This window comes from Bufo gargarizans, chromosome 2, assembly GCF_014858855.1.
Source record: "Bufo gargarizans isolate SCDJY-AF-19 chromosome 2, ASM1485885v1, whole genome shotgun sequence".
Classification (NCBI taxonomy): Eukaryota; Metazoa; Chordata; class Amphibia; order Anura; family Bufonidae; genus Bufo; species Bufo gargarizans.
Genome location: NC_058081.1, coordinates 241,801,373 through 241,818,180, shown reverse-complemented (window position 1 = coordinate 241,818,180; position 16,808 = coordinate 241,801,373). Strand labels below are relative to the sequence as shown.

The 16,808-nt window shown below is 42.5% G+C and overlaps 1 protein-coding gene across 1 annotated transcript in view; it reads left to right on the top strand.

Moving 5' to 3' along the window:
* FBXL13 (F-box and leucine rich repeat protein 13) overlaps positions 1-16,808 on the top strand; it is a 249,774-nt gene that overhangs the window by 187,651 nt on the left and 45,315 nt on the right. Inside the window, exon 16 of the mRNA XM_044280157.1 lies at positions 9,633-9,752. Within this exon, the coding sequence (XP_044136092.1) occupies positions 9,633-9,752 (120 nt within the window). The remainder of the gene's footprint in view (positions 1-9,632; positions 9,753-16,808) is intronic.

The following is a 16,808-nucleotide window of genomic DNA, read 5'->3' as shown; positions in this document are numbered from 1 at the left end:
GCAAATATGGAGGAACTGTTCAAACCCCGAACACTGTAGCGTGTTTTACATTGGGGGAGCAGTCCCACAGCATGTGGACCGCAGCAGACGACTATCCCCAGCAAAAAAATGCATACAATGGAGGATGTCGGCGCGGTCCACATGCACCACTAAGGCATCCCATACACAACAAGGCATTGTGCGGATGAAAATACAATCATATATCACAAAAACATTGCACCAAACGGATATACCACTGACTATACTGGCTAGTCATACAAGTAGATATTAAAAGCTGAGACTTTTGACAATATATTCCTGTCAGGAAGATATCGGAGCCCATCATGCACCACGTCACGGTCCTCAGCATGGCAAGGGGTCCTACCACTACGCTACCTCTTTTTGGTGTGAACAAGGTCTGAAGGTAAATCAAACCCCTTAATCAGTATTTTGTGGAAGCAGGCATATCAAACCCTTTAATCAGTATTTTGTGGAAGCTGGTATATCGCAGGCCTCAATCAATGTTTGGTTGAAACAGGTATATCAAAGCCCTTAATCACTATTTTGTGGAAGCAGGTATATCAAACCCCTTAATCAGTATTTTGTGGAAGCAGGTATATTGCAGGCCTCAATCAATATTTGGTGGAAGCAGGTATATCAAACCCCTTAATCAATATTTTGTGAAAACAGGTATATCGTAGCCCTCAATCAGTATTTTGTGGAAGCAGGTATATCAATCCCCTTAACCCCTTAGGGACTTAGGGCGTACCGGTCAATTCAGACCTGCGGTTTGCTGTTTTTACCTGGTGCGGCAGCGGCGGGCGGCGGTGCCATCGGGTCCCCATGCGGCTGTAGGGGGGACCCAATGGCATGATAGGCAGTGCGATGTCTAAGGAAGGCATCGCACTGCCTTCCGGTAACGAGCTTATGAGATCCAGCCCCCCCACAGAAGTTCAAGTCCCAAAGTGGGACAAAAAATAAAGTGAAAAATTAGTTGAAAAAATAAAGTTTCCCCCCCCCAAAAAATTCAAAGTTTCAAGTAAAAATAAACAAAAACGTAATTTTCCCCAAATAAAGTAAAAAACAAATTGGTAAAAAATAGTGGGGCAAAAAAAATTATACATATTAGGTATCACCGTGTCCGTATCGACCGGCTCTATAAACATATCACATGACCTAACCCCTCATATGAACACCGTAAAAAATAAAAACTGCTAAATAAACCATTTTTTGTCACCTTACATCACAAAAAGTACAACAGCAAGCGATCAAAAAGGCGTTTGCCCACCAAAATAGGAACAATCTAACCGTCACCTCATCCCACAAAAAATGAGCCCCTACCTGAGACAATCGCCCCCAAAAAATAAAAAACTATGGCTCAGAATATGGAGACACTAAAACATCATTTTTTTTGTTTTAAAAAAGCTGTTATTGTGCAAAACTTACATAAATAAAAAGAAAAGTATACATATTAGGTATCGCCGCGTCCGTATCGACCGGCTCTATAAAAATATCACATGACCTAACCCCTGAGATAAAGACCGTAAACAATAAAAACTGTGCTAAATAAACAATTTTTGGTATCCTTACATCACAAAAAGTGTAATAGCAAGCGATCAAAAAGTCAAATGCACCCCAAAATAGTTGCAAAATAAGATAGGGGGCGGCACCGCGCACCAGGATCTAGTGCTGTACGTGGCTAAGGAGGACACACACGGGCGGCGGTGCTCAGCTATGCAGATGCGATGTAAATAGAAGGTAATGTAGAACAGAAAAAAGTAGCGGCACTCACCGGTGTGGTCAAAAAGGATTTGCAGCTTTATTTAATCCACGATAACATCAGGCAGGGGGTAGACAATTCACAGCACGCATTGATCAGCATGCACCCCAAAATAGTGCCAGTCATCTCATCCTGCGAAAAATGAGACCCTACCTAAGATAATCGCCCAAAAACTGAAGAAACTATGGCTTTCAGAATATGGAGACACTAAAACATGATTTTTTTTTTGTTTCAAAAATGATATTATTGTGTAAAACTTACATAAATAAAAAAAAGTATACATATTAGGTATCGCCGCGTCCGTATCGACCGGCTCTATAAAAATATCACATGACCTAACCCTTGAGATGAACACCGTAAAAATTTTTAAATAAAAACTGTGCTAAATAAATCATTTTTTATCACCTTACATCACAAAAAGTGTAATAGCTAGAGATCAAAAAGTCAAATGCACCCCAAGATAGTGCCAATCAAACCGTCATCTCAGCCCGCAAACAATGAGACCCTACCTAAGATAATCGCCCAAAAACTGAAAAAATTATGGCTCTCAGATTATGGAAACACTAAAACATGATTTTTTTTGCTTCAAAAATGAAATCATTGTGTAAAACTTAGATAAAGAAAAAGAAAGTATACATATTAGGTATCACAGCGTCCGTAATAACTTGCTCTATAACAATATCACATGACCTAACCCCTCAGATGAATACCGTAAAAAGATAAAAATAAAAACGGTGTAAAAAAAGCTATTTTTTGTCACTTTACATCACAAAAAGTGTAATAGCAAGCGATCAAAAAGTTACACGCACCCCAAAATAGTGCCAATAAAACCGTCATCTCATCCCGCAAAAACCATACCCTACCTAAGGTAATTGCCCAAAAACTGAAAGAATTATGGCTCTCAGACTATGGAAACAGACATGGAAACACTAAAACATGATTTGTTTTGCTTAAAAAAAAAAAGTGTACATATTAGGTATCGCAGCATCCGTGACAACCTGATCTATGAAAATATCACATGATCTAACCTGTCAGACGAATGTTGTTAATAACAAAAAATAAAAACGGTGCCAAAACAGCTAATTCTTGTTACCTTACCTCAGAAAAAGTGTAATATAGAGCAACCAAAAATCATATGTACCCTAAACTAGTACCAACAATACTGCCACCCTATCCCGTCGTTAACCTAAAGGGTTAACGACGTTTGAAAAATCAGTTTTAAATGCCTTGAGGGGTGTAGTTTCTTAAATGGGGTCACTTTTATGGAGTTTCTACTCTAGGGGTGCATCAGGGGGGCTTCAAATGGGACATGGTGTCCAAAAAACCAGTCCAGCAAAACCTGCCTTCCAAAAACTGTATGGTATTCCTTTCCTTCTGCGCCCTGCCGTGTACCCGTACAGCGGTTTATGCCACATATGGGGTGTTTCTGTAAACTACAGAATCAGGGCCATAAATATTGAGTTTAGTTTGGCTGTTAACCCTTGCTTTGTAACTGGAAAAAAATTATTAAAATGGAAAATCTGCCAACAATGTGAAATTATGAAATTGTATCTCTATTTTCCATTAATCCTTGTGGAACACCTAAAGGGTTAACAAAGTTTGTAACATCAGTTTTGAATACCTTGAGGGGTGTAGTTTCTTAGATGGGGTCACTTTTATAAAGTTTCTACTGGGACATGGTGTAAATAAACCAGTCCAGCTGCCACATCTGGGGTGTTTCTATAAACTACAGAATCGGGGCAATAAATATTGAGTTTTGTTTGGCTGTCAACCCTTGCTTTGTTACTTGAAAAAATTCATTAAAATTGAAATTCAGAAATTTCGTCTCCATTTGCCAATAACTCTGAATATCTTGAGGGGTGTAGTTTCTAAAATTAGGTCATTTTTGGGTGGTTTCTATTATGTAAGCCTCACAAAGTGACTTCAGACCTGAACTGGTCCCTAAAAATAGTTTTTTTTGAAAATTTCTGAAATATTTCAAGATTTGCTTCTAAACTTCTAAGCCTTGTAACATCCCCCAAAAATAAAATATCTTTCCCAAAATGATCCAAACATGAAGTAGACATATGGGGAATGTAAAGTAATAACTATTTTTGGAGGTATTACTATGTATTATAGAAGTAGAGAAATGTAAACTTGGAAATTTATATTGGGTATTTTTTTTTATAAATAAAAATTATTTTTTTTAACTTCATTTTTACCAGTGTCATGAAGTAAAATATGTGACAAAAAAAAACAATGTCAGAATGGCCTGGATAAGTCAAAGTTTTTTAAAGTTATCAGCACTTAAAGTGACACTGGTCAGATTTGAAAAAAAATAGCCAAGTCCAGAAGGTGAAATAGGGCCGAGTCCTTAAAAGGTTATTCAGTATTTTTTGGAAGCAGGTATCTCGCAGGGCTCAATCAATATTTGGTGAAAGCAGGTATATCAATCCCCTAATCAGTATTTTTTGGAAGCAGGTATATCGCAGGCCTCAATCAATATTTGGTGGAAAAATGTATATTGCACCCCTGAATCAGTATTTTGTAGAAGCAGGTATCTCGCAGGCCTCAATCAATATTTGGTGGAAGCAGGTATATCAAACCCCTTAATCAGTATTTTGTGGAAGCAGGTATCTCGCAGGCCTCAATCAATATTTGGTCGAAGCAGGTATATTGCACCCCTGAATCAGTATTTTGTGGAAGCAGGTATCTCGCAGGCCTCAATCAATATTTGGTGAAAAAAGGTATATCAAACCCCTTAATCAGTATTTTGTGGAAGCAGGTATCTCGCAGGCCTCAATCAATATTTGGTGGAAGCAGGTATATTGCACCCATGAATCAGTATTTTGTGGAAGCAGCTATATAGAACCCCTTAATCAGTATTTTGTAGAAGCAGGTATATCGCACCCCTCAATCAGTATTTTGTGGAAGCAGGTATAACGCAGCCCTCAATCAATATTTTGTAGAAGCAGGGATATCAAACCCCTTGATCAGTATTTTGTGGAAGCAGGTATATCAAACCCCTTAATCAGTATTTTGTGGAAGCTGGTATATCGCAGGCCTCAATCAATATTTGGTGGAAGCATGTATATCAATCCCCTTAATCAGTATTTTGTGGAAGCTGGTATATCGCAGGCCTCAATCAATATTTGGTGGAAGCAATCAATATTTGGGGCAACAGGTATATCACACCTAGCAGAACCGCACACAACTGCTGCACAATTCAAATGCACTATAATATACTTTCTATGTTAGAAAGTATATTATAAGTATATCACACCCCTCAGTATATCACACCTATTGATAGCACACCTATACCAGTCCTTAAAAGGACTTTTGTGGCCCTATTAGCTAGCTTTTGGTGTCCCTAATAGCCTGTCCCTGCTCCACAAAGCAACCTCTCCCTACATTGGCAAAACACAGAATGTAAAATTGCTACCAGATCGGGTTCTGTTATAGGGTGGGGCTGTGTCCATGTGCTGAAACGTCTCAATTGGCTGTCTTGTCCCACCTGATGGATGTGTCATGGGTCAAAGTTCAGCGCAATGCAAAAGAATATGGCACTGGCGGACATCGCCAAATGTTCGCATGTTCGGCGAATCGCGAACGCTCAAAGTTCGCCGGGCAAACCGAAAAGCCATCTCTACTGCCAAGTGTTTCCCAATTCTAGGAAGCACATTTGAGATCAAAGTGCTTACTTCACACCTTGAAAGATTCCTTGAGGAGTGTAGTTTCCAAAATGGGGTCACTTTTTGGGGGTTTCCACTGTAGGGCCCTCCTCAGGGTGTCTTCATATGCGACATAGCTCCTAATTACCATTCCAGCTAAATCCGCTCTTCAAAAGCTATATGGTGTTCCTTACACTCTGAAGCCTGCTGTGCGCCCATACATCAGTTTTTGAGCACATATGGGGTGTTGCCCTATTTGGGGGGAAATGGGGAACAAAATGTGGGGTGCCTTTTGTCCTGTTACCCTTTGGGAAAGTGAAAAATGTGGTTATAAAGCAACTTTTTGGTGAAAAAAGTGTAATTTTTCATTTTCACTGCCAAGTGCTTCCTAATTCTAGGAAACACCTTTGAGGTCAAAGTGCTCTCTACACACCTTGAAAGATTCCTTGAGGGGTGTAGTTTCCAAAATGGGGTCACTTTTGGGGGGTTTCCACTGTAGGGCCACCTCAGGGTGTCTTCATATGCGACTTGGCTTAACCCCAACACCTATTTAGGCTACTTTCACATCTCTGTCTGTCCTCTCTGGATCCAGCATTGCCGGATATTGCCTCCTGCTCGCCTGACCCCAGGGCCGGTGCAAGGATTTTTGCCGTCCTAGGCAAGATAAAAATTGAGGCCCCCACCTTATCAGATGATCTGCCCATATCATGACATCACATATGTTCCACCCCTTTCTCAGCATTTAAATTAAAAGAGAGTTATATGTTGCAATGAAGCCCCCTATTAAGAATGGTGGAGAATAACTACCATAACTTAAGCCATAGCTAAAGAAACAAGCCTGGGGCGAAAAACAATAAGGCCCCCTTCCCCCATGACTTTTACAGAAGAAACTGTATATTGTGTGGCACAGTGTATGTTTATGTGTATAACATAAACCTATTTCATATGAAAACTTACAGTTACTTGGCTTGACCCTTGGGGATCTCGGACACCACTTCAGCACTTGGCCAGGGGCTCGGTGGAGCGGATGTGCTTTATCCTAATGAGAAAGATTTCATAATAAGGATTTGGAGAATGGGCAGAGGGATAGCAGAGCAGGGAGAGGCTGGTGCTGCTACTAGGGGGTCATACCATGGGGGAGTAATAAAGCCCACCATAATGCCCCCCCCCCCAGTAGAAATAATTCTCCTTATAATGTGACAGTGCAAATACCCCCTTGTAATGCCCCCAGTTTAGCTAATGTCCCCATAGTGCCCCCATAATGTGCCAGTATAAAATACCCCTATATAGTGCCCCCAGTAAATGCCCACATAGTGCTCCTCTCCCTCCTAGTGCCCCCCATAATGTACCAGTATAAAATGCCCCATATATAGTGCCCCAGTAGATGCCCTTAGTGTCCCCCATAATTTGTAAGTAAAAAATACCCCTTCTCAGTGCCCCCGTAGATGACCTCATAGTACCCACCATAATGTGTCCCAGTATAAAATGCCCCTATAGAGAGCCCCCATATAAAATAGCCGTTCTTTGTGGCCTCAGTAGATGCCCACCAATAATGTGCCAGTAATAAGTGCCCCCAATGTGCCAGTAATAAGTGCCCCCCATAGATGTCCCCCAATAATGTGCCAGTAAAATGTGCCCTCATAGATGCCCCCCAATCATGTGCCAGTAATAAGAGCCCCCTCACCATCATGTGTCAGTAACAAGAGCCCCCCTATATCATGTGCCATTAGCCAGAGCCCCCCTATATCATGTGCCAGTAGCCAGAGCCCCCCCTATATCATGTGCCAGTAGCCTGAGCCCCCCATCAACATGTGCCAGTAGCCATAGGCCCCCCTATCATGTGCCAGTAGCCATAGGGCCCCCCCTATCATGTGCCAGTAGCCATAGGGCCCCCCTATCATGTGCCAGTAGCCATAGAGCCCCCCCTGTCATGTCCCAGTAGCCATAGGGCCCCCCCTATGCCTATCATGTTCCAGTAGCCATAGGCCCCCCCCCCGATCATGTGCCAGTAGCCAGAGCCCCCCCATCATGTGCCAGCCCAGTAGCCACCAGTATTAACAACAACAAAAAAAATCACTTATACTTACCTCCATGTCAGCGATGTGATGCAGGCCTCTTCCGGCCTGTGTCCCGCGCTGTACGGCTCAGGGCTCAGGCGGCGCGATGACGCCATTGCGCCGCCTGTGCCGGCCTCTGATAGGCTGCCAGCCTAGTGCCTGCAGCCTATCAGAGGAAGGGGAAGGGACACACCTCTCCCTCCCCTGTCCTGCTGCACAGCCATCTGTATCGCTGTCCTGAGGACAGCGATACAGATGACTGGAGATGAGTGAGCGCTTCCACAATGGAATCGCTCATTTCCGTGGGTCGCCTTACAGGTGGCACCGGCCCTGCCTGACCCCATTGAATATATTGGGGTCTGGCAGAGATCCAAATATACTGGAAATCAGACAGACAAAAACTGCTGCACACAAGAGTTTTTGTCCGACCAGTTCCCAGCAGTCTATTCCAGAACAGCCTGCCGCAAAGGACAGATGAAGATGTAAAACTAGCCTAAAAAAGGAAAACAGAAAGGAAACAAAATTATACAGTATATGGTTTCCTATAAAGCCAACAAACCTCTGTTCCGAGAATGCATATTCCCGATCCAGAACCCCCCACACCACCCCATTTGCACACATTACTTTGCTTAGATGCACAGTCTTTTTCCGATTTTGTATCTCGGGACTGATGTAAGGTACAATACTGCAATACTATATTTCTTGCCACGTTCAGAGCCCTTACTAGTACAAACTTATGATTATTTTCAGTCCTTAAAAGGGTTGTCCAACTGTTTTGTGTTTTTTTTTTTTTTTTTAAGACCACTCAGCAAGACCACAGTGGGGACCCCCTGCCGCTGGGTTTCGGCTCCCTCTCCCCCCCTCATGCGCCCGTGATACCGTACCTGTGTCAATATCCTGTTTGACGTGGGTCACATGACCACCGCAGCCACTGACTGGCCATGGCAGTCATGTGTCCCCATGTCCATCACTGGGTCACATGACATACATAATACATGTTACCACCACGGCCAGTACTTGGCTTTGGATATAAGGTGACCTGTGTCAAACACCTGGGACCAGCGGCACACACGTGGGAGTGATGGAGCCGTAACCCAGCCACAGGGATCAGGTAAGTATGCTAACCACCTCGGGTCTGGCCACGCTGGGGGTGTCTGGAAAAAAACCACAAGGAATTTAGATTTTAACTTAAAACATTGGTTTTAAATTAATTCAAATTGGAGTTAACTTCGTACTTACATCTATTTCTCACTAAGTTCCAAATCTTTTGTAATTTGGGTGGCTGGAATCCAACATCTGATCTGCCTCCAAGACGCTAACGGGTCCTCCTCTGAGGTCATAAGTTAAAATAGATACATCTCTAGCTCTGCGTTTTCATTCTAAACTTAAATGCAATGTGTCCTCAGAAAATAATCTTTTGTTTAAATCACATGTTTAGGTTTAACATATTTTAAAAGAATTTTTGATGTTATATTTCATTTTCCATGTTAATATTTATATTTAAACAAAAACATAAGATCCTGGAGTTTTCGCACTGGCCACAAAGCATAATAATAGGTGCCACTTCTTGGGCTGTAGAGATCACTTTACTACAGTTATCTCCTCATCATTACAGGCATGTTTAGAATGACAGATATCACCTCTGTGTGTAGATAACAGTATCCACCATTCACAATATGTGATTGAGAAAGCTTATCTACTCCTTGCTTGTAAAATTACCGACACATTGGGGGCATTTTTCATTAATGCATTTTACTTATCTTGGACTAAAAATAATTTTTTCCAATTTGTATTTATTGAACATTTTTAACAGTTTGTTCTCCACAGACATCAGGTTCATTCTGTTGCTTCTCTTTTTCTTTGAAATCTGTCAGAGAGCTGCTGACAGCTTAATTTGTAGTCCTATATCTAGTTCCCTGACATACATGCTGTAGGCCATCAGTATTCCCGAACTGAGAAAATCTCTTTAATCAGCCTTGTCTTGTATCTTCTACTTGGTTGTATATTGTGAGATCTAAGGTCACCAACTATAATCAATGATCTCACTCTTCAGAAAGATGCTGGGACTTTATACATGTCATTTATTATCATGACTTGTACATGATTGTTTTCAAGTTATTTCTCTCCAAATGTAAATGTAACAGATGTATGCATTTTCTTCTCCAGGATCAGTGACCCAGGGGTACGACAAGTTGTAGAAGGCCCTTCTGGAAACAAAATAAGAGAACTAAATTTAACAAATTGTCTACGTGTCAGTGACTTATCGCTTCTGAGAATAGCGCAAAAGTAAGAACTGTTAAAAAGACACCCTAACATTGACATGCATTTTATTAGTTCATGGTGATTAATCTAATTTGATTTCTCCTCAAAATATTTGCTTGAAGTCATCAGTCACTGATGTGGCTGAGCTGCAGTACCACACACAGCCTTTTAAAAATAAAGGGGCACTGTTTCTGGAAGAAACCTTCCATGTTTTTTAATTTTATACAACTTCATTTATTTTTACGCTTCATAAAATAGGGGTATTCAGTGAAATCTGACCACATTAAAGGGGTTTTTGAGTTGAGCAATGGGGCGGGGGAATTTAATAAAAAAATAAAAGAAGGGGGGGTTAGGTTTTTGGGATTTTAACATGCCTCATAAATTTGTTCTCAGTGGAGATATGCCGCTGCCAGCAGTGTCTGGCTGCATCTTTGTCTTCTCTACCCATTCGGTACACATGAATGCTCGGTCGAGTCAAGTGTGCATGTACATGAGGGGTTCAGAAGGGACTGCTGTCAGCAATCTAAGGTGTATGGCCAGCGTACCACATACAGGTACATCTGTGAGCTGTGAGTACTGTGCTTGGTTTGTATTATGACAGTGCTGTGAAATCTGCTCCATATTTGTGGGTGTAGAAATCAGTTCAAAGTGATTTATTTTGGACACACTTTAATGATTCTGATGTCATCTTCACTCCTGCCAGTTCTGCATACACTAGCTCCACTTTCTTGCCAGAAATGAATTGCCAAAGTACATTTTATAGGGTGTTTTTTCTTGCTCACTATGCATTTGGGCTGACAGGTCAGGGTTGTACCTACATTAGTATGTGAAGCCTTACCGTGGCCTTCTGCTGTAATAGCACACAGCGTTACCAGTGGATAGGATTTAATTTATCCAGGATGGTAGAAGTATTGCGTCTAATGGATAGGAATCTCTCACTCTGTAGTTAGCTAACACCTTATGTGCTGTTTCAGTATAATCTTTGGATTGGAAGGGGAATGTAACGTCTCCACTTCTTGTAATGTATTTAACCCCTTAAGCCCCTTTAGCTGGTAGCTGACACTTAAAGTGGTTGTCTCACTTCAGCAAATGGCATTTATCATCTAGAGAAAGTTATTACAAGGCACTTACTAATGTATTATAATTGTCCATATTGCTTCCTTTGCTGGCAGGATTCATTTTTCCATCACATTATACGCTACTCGTTTCCATGGTTATGCCCACTCTGCAATCCATAGGAAAATGGACCAGCCTATGTGAGCTTCCACCATTCCGGCCACCACAAGTAGTGTGCAAGCACGGCCACCACTGATGTATTGCAGGGTTTTCGTAACCATGGAAACAAGCAGTGTATAATGTAATACATTATATGATGGAAAAATGAATCCAGCCAGCGAAGGAAGCAATATGGATAATAACAATACATTAGTAAGTGGTTGGTATTAACTTTGTCTACATGATAAATGCCACTTGCTGAAGTGACACAACCCCTTTAACTACAGTCATCGATGAAAAATATAACGCACCCAGATGGAAATGTTAGATTGCTGCAAAACTTGACAAAAGACAATGGGTCTTGCCACAAGAGGTATTGCGTAAAAGTGTTTCCCCCGATGCCCTATAAAAAGGCTCTCAGAGGTCACTTTAACTGCTAGACATGCTTCCACAATGCACTTGAGGTCATTTTGCCCCGTTGACAAAATTTGAGAGAGGGCAAATCATTGGACTGAGAGACGCAGGATTGTTTCGATTAATTGCCCAATATCTAGGCCATTCAGACCTTGCTGTAAAGAGGTGTTGGGAGCAGTGGTTATGTGAGGGCACACAATCATGGTGAACAGCCTTCGGATGGCCCAGACAGACCTCTATTAGAGATGATCAGTTTATCTGCAGACAAGCAGGAACAGCTCCTACAGTTTCGTTGTCCATATCCAGATACCGGTTACACTTTCATTACTCACCCCTGTCTCTACCCGGACCATTTCCAGGTGATTAGCAGAAGTAAATTTGATATCATGGTGCCCGTTATTGTCAAATCCAGGTTAAAATCTAACGATGATCAGGTTTGAGTTATGGAGGCCTTGTGGTGAGCACTTCAATCCTACATTTTCAGTTGAGCAACACACTTCCCCCAACTGCTGGTGCAATGATCTGGGAAGCCATCACATATGCTCAATGATATGTGCAGGACATCCTGCAGCCACATGTGTTGCCTCTCATGGCAGGGTTTCCAACTGGCATTTTTCGGCAGGATAATGCTCACCCACACATAGCAAGACTTTCTCCAAATTGCAACAATTCTGACCTGCCTGGACTCCATTGCCAGTCGAGCATTTATGGGACCAGCTGCGGCACCAGCTTTGACAACCTAAGGATGTGCAGGATGTTGTTCTATAATTGTCGGGGTCCCAATTGAAGTTTTCTTTATGAGCGCTCGGAGTGCTGACACAGACACACTGCTGAATCAGATTCTCTCTAATTTATTCCACACCAGTATACATCTTTATAAAACTACAGATAATCATAGACAAATCTCGCACACCGCCAAGGGGGTGAAAATCGAATTCTAATAATTAAAAAGTTTCTGCAGCATCTTATCTCAAAGTTAACATTCTCCAGCAGTACATCCCTAAACTCAGAAGGAACATAACTCTCTCTTGTATGTCAAACTCTGATAAGGGAGCGAATACCTTGGCCTTGCAGCTAGGAACATTTGATCTATATACACAAAGACTCCCTACATCCTGCCAGCTGGCTCATTAATTTTCCACATATGCACATGATGGAAGAAATACTCATACAAAATGGATTCTCATCCGTCACATCACTGTAGGGCACCATTTCTGTGTCTTTCGGGGCAATCATTATAAAGTCACATAATAAATATATTCTTTACTATGTGTGTGTACTATATTCTTCCTGTAATTTACACAACTTAGTTGTCCAGCATGGTATTTATGTATCTTCACAAAATGCTGATTTTAGGCCTTGTTTACATTTCCGTTTCAGTGTCATGTTCGTGAAAAACGCATACTTAATCCGTGAAGATGTCCATGAAGGATCCGTGGTTGGACCATGTGTCTGTTTTTACCATCTGTGTGTCACCCTTAATTCACGGAAGTTGGTCACATGAAAATTATTTTCCAAAGAATATACTATTAGTCTTCAGTGAAAAATGGATGCATAGACACAATATCGATGCCATCCATATTGTGTCAGTGATTTTCACAGACCCATGGACTTCAATGGGCATGCTTGGTCCGCATCACGGATCAAAGTAGTGCATGTCCCATACATTTTTTTTACTCACCCATGGTCAGTAAAAAAATACTGAAATATGAACAGACACATTTAAATCAATGGGTACGTGCAGGATCGTTGCTAGGTTAAAACATTCGGGGGCCTGGGCCCCTGATGTTTTGTCCCAGGCCCCAAATGTCCTGCTTGTCAGATAGATAGAACTGTATTGCCGTCCTCAGGATGGCAATACAATTGAATATAATGCCCTACAAGAGCTGAAGGACCGGTGATTACATCACACTCAGTGTGATCAGTTCTAAATGCAGTAGCTGAAAAGGACCTGCGATGATGTGACTAGTGCAGGAGAGGACAGCAGTTAGCAGTGAAGAGAAGTCTTGGGAAGAAGCTGTGGTGAAGTCTGCTACACGAGGATAGGTAAGTGAAGGGCGAGGCAGAGCAATGCTGGGAGTTGTAGTTATTTAACTGGGACTGTATGTTAGGGCTGAAGGGAGGGAAGTTATTTACATGGGACAGTGAGGTGGAGTGATGTTATTTACATGGGAATGCATGTTAGAGGTGGCTGGGGCAGGGTTATCTTATTTACATGGGCCTATATGTTGAAGGCGGCTGTGGGAGGGAGTGATGGTATTTATATGGGACTAAATGTTGAAGGGTAATGTTATTTACACGGGACTGTATGTTGAAGGCGGCTGGGGAGGGGGTGATGTTCGTTACATGGGACTGCATGTTGAAGGCGGCAGGTGAGGGGGTAATGTTATTTACATGGGACTGTATGTTGAGGGTGGCTGGGGAGGGGGTGATGTTATTTACATGGGACTGTATATTGGAGGGGGCAGGAGAGATGATGTGATGGTATTTATATGGGAATCTATGGCGGAGGGAGGGAAATAATGTTATTTACATGGGACTATATGGTGGAGGGGCTGAGGAATTCTAAATTCTGAGGACACTAAATGGAGGAATATAACTACTGTGGACATTATAAATACTGGGGGCACTTCAGGGTGAGCATTATAACAGTAGGGGGCATTATAAATACTGGGGGCACTGTAGGGGCATTTTAAAGGGAACCTGTCACCCAAAAATCGCCTATTAAGCTGTTTACAGTACCTTATAGTGCTGTATAGTCGTTTCCTGATGCACTTTTTGTTAGTTTTGCAGCATGTATGCTCAGTCAGAAATCGATGTTATATTCAGCTGCTGCCCCGTGCTTCAAGTCAGGCTTGAAGTCACGGGGGCAGCGGCCTCGGCGTCTTACATGGCCCTCTCCCCGCCCCCTGCCTCTGTGACTGACAGCCGAAATCCGATTCCGGGACCGCGCTCAACGGCCGCATGCGCAGTAAAGGGCGGCAGGAGCGCGGTCCCGGCTGCCGCGCGTACTACGCGCCGCCTTACTTTCGCCGCACTGCGCATGCGCCCGACATCCTGTATCAAACGCGGCCGCGCCCGGCATCTGGGCGCGGGCGCGTTTGATACAGGATGTCGGGCGCATGCGCAGTGCGGCGAAAGTAAGACGGCGCGTAGTACGCGCGGCAGCCGGGACCGCGCTCCTGCCACCCTTTACTGCGCATGCGGCCGTTGAGCGCGGTCCCGGAATCGGATTTCGGCTGTCAGTCACAGAGGCAGGGGGCGGGGAGAGGGCCATGTAAGACGCCGAGGCCGCTGCCCCCGTGACTTCAAGCCTGACTTGAAGCACGGGGCAGCAGCTGAATATAACATCGATTTCTGACTGAGCATACATGCTGCAAAACTAACAAAAAGTGCATCAGGAAACGACTATACAGCACTATAAGGTACTGTAAACAGCTTAATAGGCGATTTTTGGGTGACAGGTTCTCTTTAAATCCAAGGGACTCTATAGGCGTTCTTATTACTACTGGGGGCTCCATAGGAGGGACATATAGATCCGCCTTATTTCTACTAAGATCACTATGGGGGCCTTATTACCACTGAGGGGTCTGTAGATAGCTTTATTACCACTTGGGGAACAATAGGGGGGATTCTATTGGGGGCTCTGTGAGGGAATTATTAATACTGGAGGGCTCTTCTACTAATGGGGGCATTCTTGGGGAGCGTTATCACGGTTGGGGGCAGTATTACTATAGGGGACACTCCTTTTTCTTCAGGATATTATTTGGTGGTATTGGGGGGCACAGCGAGCAGCAGGATAACACTGTGGGGACTCCAGGCTGATGATAAAAATGTGAGGAAGCTAAGATATCTGTGTGTCACACTCTGCAGAGACGAGACGCGGCTGAAAGAAGTTGTCCAGACCGAAAGAAGAAGATGATGACAGAAAAGATGTACAACGGAGGAGACTGGATGTGAGAGGTATGTGCTGCTGTATAGCGAGTACAGTACAATGTCTTCAGTGCTAGTGTTTGGGGGGGGGGTCATCGGTCGACTTAGAGAATTGGGCCATATGCATTGGGGCTTGGGCAATGGATCTTTTGATAGATAGCAACGCCCCTGGGTACATGTGTGGACAGCACACATCAGTAAAAAATGGAAATGTGAACAAGGCTTTATTAGGGGTTCAGCCCTCTCTTTAAGCAGCTGAATAGTTGATAGTGTCAACTGGCATACTATACTTAATCAAATTGGTCAGAGCCCCACTGTACCTCCAGCCTTAACTCCTAATGGACCGGGCTTATTTTCACCTTAAGGACCAAGCCATTTCTTGCAAATCTGACCAGTGTCACTTTATGTGTGAATAACTTTAAAACGCTTTTACTTATCCAGGCCATTCTAAGATTGTTTTTTTGTCACATATTGTACTTCATGACACTGGTAAAATGGAGTAAAAAAAATCTTTTTTATTTATTAAAAAAATACCAAATTTACAAAAATACCTCCAAAAATAGTTATTAATTTACATTCCCCATATGTCTACTTCATGTTTGGATCATTTTGGGAATGCCATTTTATTGTTTGGGGATGTTACAAGGCATAGCAGCAAATTCCAAAACCCACTTTTTCAGGTCTGAAGTCACTTTGTGAGGCTTACATAATAGAAACCACCCAAAAATGACCTCATTTTAGAAACTACACCCCTCAAGGTATTCAGAGTTATTGGCAAACGGAGATGAAATTTCTGAATTTCAATTCATTTTTTCAAGTAACAAAGCAAGGGTTAACAGCCAAACAAAACTCAATATTTATTGCCCCGATTCTGTAGTTTATAGAAACACCCCATATGTGGCAGGTTTTGCTGGACTGGTTTATTTACACCATGTCCCAGTAGAAACTTCATAAAAGTGACCCCATCTAAGAAACTACACCCCTCAAGGTATTCAAAACGGATTTTACAAACTTTGTTAACCCTTTAGGTGTTCCACAACAGTTATTGGCAAAAGGAGATGACATTTCAGAATTTAGATTTTTTGGCAAATTTTCTATTTTAATCCATTTTTTCAAGTAACAAAGCAAGGGTTAACATCCAAACAAAACTCAATATTTATTGCCCTGATTCTGTAATTTATAGAAACACCCCATATGTGGTTGTAAACTACTGTACGGGCACACGGCAGGGCGTAGAAGGAAAGTAGCGCCATGTAGTTTTTGCTGGACTGGTTTATTTACACCATGTCCCATTTGAAGCCCCCCTGATGCACCTCTAGTGTAGAAACTCCATAAAAGTGACCCCATTTTGGAAACTACGGGATAAGGTGGCAGTTTTGTTTGGACTATTTTTAGCGTACATATGATTTTTGGTTGCTCTATATTGCATTTTTGTTAATGGTCACTTTTTTGGAGTTTCTACTCTAAGGGTGCATCAAGGGTTCTTCAAATGGGACATGGTGTAAATAAACCTCTAGC